General features: G+C 41.5%; 1 protein-coding gene across 1 annotated transcript in view; it reads right to left on the reverse strand.

Moving 5' to 3' along the window:
* THAP12 (THAP domain containing 12) overlaps positions 1–7375 on the reverse strand; it is a 31286-nt gene extending 23911 nt beyond the window's left edge. Inside the window, exon 1 of the mRNA XM_017868635.1 lies at positions 7180–7375. Within this exon, the coding sequence (XP_017724124.1) occupies positions 7180–7268 (89 nt within the window). The 5' untranslated portion in view covers positions 7269–7375. The remainder of the gene's footprint in view (positions 1–7179) is intronic.
* Between the last annotated feature and the right edge of the window lie 6 nt (positions 7376–7381).

A 7381-nucleotide genomic window follows, 5' to 3' on the forward strand; every position in this document is an offset into this window, starting at 1 on the left:
AAAAAAAAAAAAAAAAAAAAAAAAAGTTTGAAATGTGCTGCTCACATTTTAGAGCAGCAATTCTCAAAACTTCATAGTTCCCAGATTCCTCTGCACTATTACATTATTGAGGACTCCAAAGACCTTTTGTTTATGTGGATTTTACCTAACAACATTTATTAGAGAAATTTTTTAAATATTTATTAATTCATTAAAAATACCAACCTTATGTTAACATAAATAATGTTTTAATAAAAAATTACGTTTCCCAAAACAAAACATTTAGTGAGAAAAATTACACTGCTTCATTTTTGCAAATCTCTTCCGTCCAGCTTAATAGAACACGGCTAGATTCTCATATCTGCTTCTGTATTTAATCTATTGCTATATGTTGTTTTGGTTGAAATATATGAAGAAAATCTAGCCTCATAATGATACGCAGTTAAAAAGGTTATTACAATACTCTTCTTTTTTCCATATAATTGTGAATTCTCCACAAGTGGTAGTTTCTTCAAGATTAGTTGAAATGTGAAATCTGAGACCAGACCAATGAGCTTTTTCATGCCCTAGTACATAAAAAATCCCATAGTCTATCTTGCACTTCAAATAGATCTTTTATCCATGTATGTCTCTGTAAAAACATAAATTGGTCATTTGGAAAATATTAGTTCAGTGAGTTATACATACCATATAAATGTTAACGCAATTAATTATACAATATGTAAAAAAACCCCACATCAGTATCATCAGTGATCTCAACAGAAAAGTCTTCAAGTATTAGAGAGCTGCCAAGCTTACAGTGGCACATAAATTTTCCAAAATTCTAATTTTCAACTTGAATGCTCAAATGATCAGTTGTTCTCCTTGAAGTGGCAGGCTTGTTTATTTCTGAGAAAATGTCTATCAAACACCCAGATCTGAATAATCATATTTAGAAAATTCTAGAAGACACAATATACAATTTATCAAAGCAAGGATGCCATCATGTTATGTAGCACTCCAAAAATTCCACTGTCTACTCCTGAGAGACCGAATATGAAAAATGGAAATAATATCAGTGTTATTATGAAAATAGTTTTGACATTGTGGACTCCCTGAAAGGGTCTTGGGGGCTGCTATGGTCTGAATGTCTGCATTCCCTCAAAATTCATATTGAAACAATCCCCAGTGCAGTGGTGTTGGGAGGTGGGGCATCTGGGAGGTGACTTCCATCATGAAGGGGAAGCCTTATTTGCCCCTTCCGCCATGTGAGAACACAACAAGAAGGTACCATCTAAGAAGCCGAGAGTGAGCCCTCACCAGATGCCAAATCTGCTGGTGACCTCATCTTGGACTTCCCAGCTTCCAGAACTATGAGAAACAAATTTCTGTTGCTTAAAAATCACCCAGTCTAAGGTATTTTGCTATAGCAGCCCAAACAGGCACCCTCCTGAGTCCCCAGAAAACCACTGATTTTACATTTCACAAAGTAGAGTACATCAACTCTCAATCAGCCTTGATTAAACTGCCAGAAGAACCTTGGAAGCCCTCACCCATCTTGGGTGAGTTAGTACTAGCTGCCTGAAGAGGAAGAAGAGAGCTTCAACGCCCAACTCACTCTAATCAAAGCAATTCATTAGCTCTACCTGCACCTTCTCCTGGTTTAGGAAGAGCTCCACTGTGAGCTGCCTCAAAGTGGCAAGCCTTGGCATTAGGCAAGCCACCCTGCTGGGGCAATCAAGATTTAGGCAGTTGTTTTTTTGTTTGTTTGTTTGTTTTTACTTAAACCCTGCCACTGACCTAAGGTGGGTTGATTATATTATTTCACTTTTTTAAAAAAGCAGCATATTAATGCCACTTTTTCTAAAACAGTAAGAACTATTATGGTATGTAAATTCCACACCATACACTTTATTAATTACACTCTTGAAGTTTAAATTATTGCTAAATAGCTGTTTCTAAAAGCATGCATGGGATTTATAACTGATGACTGAGAAATGTACTGTTTTAACAGCATTAAATATATTCATCTTTATTGTTAGTTAACAATGCTAGCATTTGAAGACTAGACTGGCAATGTCACCTTTTATCAACCTTCCCTACAACCTGTTTACAGAAGAAAAGGTGTGGGTGGGGTTTAGAACTAATAACCCTAAAAACACTGTTATTAATTCAATAACACCTCTGGAAACTACTTCTTTGTTATAAATAACTCTGGGCACAGTGAAAAGGAAACTATCAAATACAGTAGAACTTGAAATCATGTAGTACAAGGAGGTTCGATTTGGATAAAAAGACCTTGAACATATTATGTTAAGCCAGACATAAAAGGAGAAATATTGTATGATTCCACCTATAGGAGGAAGCTAGAACAGGCAAATTTATAAAGACTGAAAGTGGATTTCAGGTTACCAAATGCTGGAAGGGCAGGGGAATGGGAGGTTATTGCCTAATGGTTACAGTTTTTGTTTGGGATAATGAAAAAGTTTTGGAAATAGTGAAGACTGCACAACACTGTGAATGTAATTAATGCCACTGAATTGCACATTTAAAGATTAAAATAGCAAATTTTGTTGTATGTATTTTACCAAAATTTTAAAAATTAATGTACATACCCCAAGTCGTACACTTTACATAGGTGAACTATATGTGAATTGTATCTCAATAAACATCTTTTTAAAAAGAAATTCATGATTTGGTCTTGAAGCATTCAAAGGAGTCTAACACTGAAAAGGGCACAGACTTAGTGTGATCCTGGGGACAAAACTAGGACCTCCAAGGCCTCAATTACAGGAGGCAGATGTCCACTCAATACAGGGAAGAAACAACAGCCAAAGTTGTCCAGGATTATCAGGTGTCTTCTCACAAAGGGGAGGACTGTCATTAGAGGTGTTTTAGCCAGGGCAGAGATGGCCATCTGTCAGGAATGCACAGGGCCTATAAAGGTCCATAAACACCTTTGTCTTCGAATGCTAAATTGTGTCTATGTTTTTTTGCTTTTGTTTTTTCGGGTAAGAGTCCTTATGTTAGATTCTCAAAAGGATAATAACCCTAAAAATGACTAAAAGTCATTATTATTGAGAAAATTCCAGTATTTCAAGTGAGATTTCACCAGATCTAAAAACTTCTTTCAAATCTGAAACTGTAACTCCCCATAGACCATATTCCCCTTAAGGAGTGTAGTAAAAACAGGATTCACTACATATTAACACAAATGACCTGTGGTCCCGAACTGACTAGAGGTGCCCTCATTATGGAAGTGAAATAAATCTGTAAGAATGTCTTTGGACTAAAATTTGGGAAAAAGGAAGATCATGCATAATGGGGCAAGGCCAAGTCAGACTAAGATGCTCCTCTCCTCTGTTCCCATGGAACCCAACGGCTACTTCTCACTCTACTGAGCGAGTTCTTTCCCATGTCTCAGAACTTAAAACACCGGGAATGCCCCACAACTCAATCCTCAGATCCACTCTTTGCTCACTCCTTAGATAACCTTAACCCGTACCATGGCTTTAAATACCCTCTATCAACTGAGAACACCCATATTTACAATTTCCAGTCTGAAAGTCTCTGAATTTCAGACTTGTATATCCTACTCTCTCTTCAAGACATCTGTTTTCCTTGAGGTGAAATTCTCATAACATAAAATTAACCATTTTAAAGTAAAAAACTGAATGGCAATTAATACATTCATCATGTTCTGCAACCATCACCACCACCTAATTCTAAAACATTTTCATCACCTCAAAAGGAAACCCTGTATGTCTAGTATCCAGAATATATAAAATACTCTTACAATTCAGCAACAAAAAGACAACCCAATTTTAAAATAGGCAAAGGACTTCTTTCTTTACATAAAAGATACAAATGGCTAAAAAGCACATGAAAAGATGCTGAACATCGCTCGTTATTAGAGAAGTTCAAATTAAACCATACTCTTTCCCCCAGCCCCAGGCAACCACTGATACGCTTTCTGTCTCTCTGGATTTACTTATTCTGGATATTTCATATAATAGAATCATACAACATCCAAGCTTTTGTATCTGGCTTCTTTCACTTAGCATAATGTTTCTGAGGTTCACCCATACTGTAGCATGTATTGGCACTTCATTCCTTTTCATGGCTAATATTTCATTGTATTGATATACATTTTGTTTATCCATTCATGCACTGATAAACATGGCTTGTTTCTACCTTTTGACTATTGCGAATAGTGCTGCTATGAATGTGTGTACATTTGGTTTTTTTGATTATCAGTTTGCAATTCTTTTGGATATATGCCTAGGAATGGAATTGCTGGGACACATGGTAATTCTATGTCTAACTGCCACTTGTGGTTTTGATTTGAACTTCTCTAATAATGAGTGATGTTCAGCATCTTATCATGTGCTTTTTGGCCATTTGTATCTTTTGTTTAAAGAAAGAAGTCCTTTGCTTATTTTAAAATTGGGTTGTCTTTTTGTTGCTGAATTGAAAGAGTTCATTATATATTCTGGATACTAGACCCCAAATGTATAATTTGCAAGTACCTTCTTCCATTCTTTTCACTTTCTTGGTAACGTCCTTTGATACACAAAAGTTTAATTTTGATGAAATCCACTTAGTCTATTTCTCTTTTTACTGCAAGTATTTTGGTGTCATATCTAAGAATGTGGTGCCAGCCAGGTACGGTGGCTCACGCCTGTAATCCCAGCACTTTGGGAGGCCAAGGTGGGCGGATCACCTGAGGTCAGGATTTCGAGACCAGCCTGGCCAACATGGTGAAACCCTGTCTCTACTTAAAAAAATTTTTAAATTAGCCAGGCATGGCAGTGGGCGCCTGTAATTCCAGATACTTGGGAGGCTGAGTGAGTAGAATTGCTTGAACCCCAGTGGCGGAGGTTGCAGTGAGCTGAGATCGTGCCACTGCACTCCAGCTTGGGCAACAGAGTGAGACTCTGTCTCAAAAAAACAAAAAACAAACAAGAATGTACTGCCAAATCTAAAGTCATGAAGATTTAGCTGTATTTTTTTCCTAAAAGTTTAATGATACAGCTCTTATATTCAGGCCTTTGATCTAAATAAAACTATAGGCCACTTGGAGTTCATTTCTGTATATGGTATGAAGAAAGACATCTATTCTTTTTTTCTTGAGACGGATCTTGCTCTGTCACCCAGACTGGAGCGCAGTGGCACAATCTCAGCTCACTGCAACCTCTGCCTCCCGGGTTCAAGCGATTCTCATGTCTTAGCCTCCTGAGTAGCTGGACAGGCATGCATCACCATGCTTAGCAAATTTTTGTATTTTTTAATAGAGACAGGGTTTTGCTATGTTGGTCAGGCTGGTCTCGAACTCCTGACCTCAAGTGATCCGCCTGCTTCGGCCTCCCAAAGTGCTGGGATTACAGGTGTGAGCCACCGTGCCCGGCCTAGACATCTATTCTTGAATGTCTATCAGGCCTCTCAAACCCAAACTTTTAGTATTCCTCTACCAAACCTGCTCTTCCCAGTGTTCCCTATCTCAGCAAACGCTCGCGTTAAAAATCTTGAAGTCGGCTGGGTGTGGTGGCTTAGAGCCTGTTCTAGCACTTTGGGAGACTGAGACAGGAGGATTGCTTGAAGCCAGGAGTTCAAGACCAACCTGACCAACATAGGTTTTTAAAATCTTGAAGTCGCCTTGAGTTCTCTTTTTCTTTTACAATCTACCTCCAAACCATTAGCAAATCCTGTTGGCTTCACCTTCAAACCATATCTCAAATTTACCACCTCCTCCTCTACTAGATTATTGCAACAGCCTTTTAACTGGTCTTCCAGCTTTCACCTTTCACCCCACAATCTAACTAGCAGCCACTGATCCTGTTAAAATTTAAGTCTCTGCTCTAAACCCTTCAATGACTTCCTATTTCACTCAGAATAAAAACCATAGTGCCTTCCAAGACCTACAAGGTCCTACCTAAAGAATTTGCCCCTACCATACACACACCTTTCTGGTCTCATCTCACTTCTCTCTCAGTCCCTCTCCCTGGACTCCTGGCTGCCCTGTCTTTGCCTTCTTTGGAATGCTGCTGCCCAAGGTATCTCCATAGCGGGCCCCTTCACCTGGTCTTTGCTCAAATTCACCTTCATAGTAAGGCCTTCTCTAATCACTGTATTAAAAATAGCAATTGTGCGTCCCTTGATACTACTTATTCCCCTACCCTCTAACCTTTATTTTTCTCCACAGTATTTATCATCATCCGACACACTATGTATTTTACTTGTTTATTCTCCCCCATTAGAATGTAATCTTCATGAGAGCAAGGACTTCGATTTGTTTATCTGTAACCCCCACCGCTCACAACAAGTAGACCTTCAATAATTAATTGAACTAATTAATAAATAATACACATTATAATCGCCCGTTGCTGTACCTGTTCCCTTAATGGACTGAGAGCTTTCTGCAAGCAGTGACACCCTTATTCACCTGTGAACTCCCAGCACCTAACATTTGCGCTCGGCACATAGGAATTGATTTTAAATGAATGAACCAACAAGACAGGCCTATGAAACATGTCAGCCTTCCAAACACAGTCCCTATGCTATGATTCCCTAAATAGAAGTCAGTGTGTGGGGGTTATCCGAAAGAAGAGGTTCCAATACCAATTCCCACGCCCTCACGCGTACACCCTGTTATCCCTACAATAACCAAGTGAGAAAATGAATAACGGTGACAGCCATAAAATGAACCCTGAACCGTGCAATGACAAGTCCTTAGGAGAGAGCAGTTGTGACAAGATAAAAGAAGGTAGCGGGACTCAAAACAGAAACACTGTCCCGGGGGTGGTGGCAAGGAGACGGAAGGGCCCTAGTGGCCACAACCATAGAGTCCTGCTCTCTTTTGACAGCTAAGGAAACTAACGCCCAGAGAGGAAAGCGACTCGCCCGAGGTCACACAGCAAGTGAGCCACAGCGAGAACCCACAGCATCCCGCGTCCGCGCGCCGCCCCAGATCCCTCATGTTCGGGGTGGTGCCCTGCGCGCAGAGCCCCCACCAGCGCACGTGTTCCGAGGTCCCCGGACGCCCGTCCGCCCATGGCTTGGGGCCGGCTCCCCATCTCGGTCCAACGCTGGGGTCGACGGCAGTGCGCTGCGCCTCCCTCCTGCGCCCCTCTCAGCCAGCCCAGGTGCCCGCCTGCGGCCGGCGGCTGGCAGCGTTCACCGCGGAGGTGGGCCTGGGCCGTCCGCTCCGTGCCCGCCGCTTACCTGGCCGGGTCCCGCGGGAACCTGAAGAAGGCCAAGTCGGACTGCGTGCTCTTCCGCGTGCAGTTGGGGGCAGCGCAGAAGTTCGGCATCGTCGTCCGCCCGCCGGCCGGCCCAGCCCTCCCCTCCCCGCCTCCTCAGGGCAGTCCGCCCGCCCGTCGGGGCCGAGGAGGGGAGCCAGGCCGGCCGGCCGGCTCGGCAGGGC

Source organism: Rhinopithecus bieti, unplaced genomic scaffold (genome assembly GCF_001698545.2).
Source record: "Rhinopithecus bieti isolate Rb0 unplaced genomic scaffold, ASM169854v2 scaffold_2574, whole genome shotgun sequence".
Classification (NCBI taxonomy): domain Eukaryota; kingdom Metazoa; phylum Chordata; class Mammalia; order Primates; family Cercopithecidae; genus Rhinopithecus; species Rhinopithecus bieti.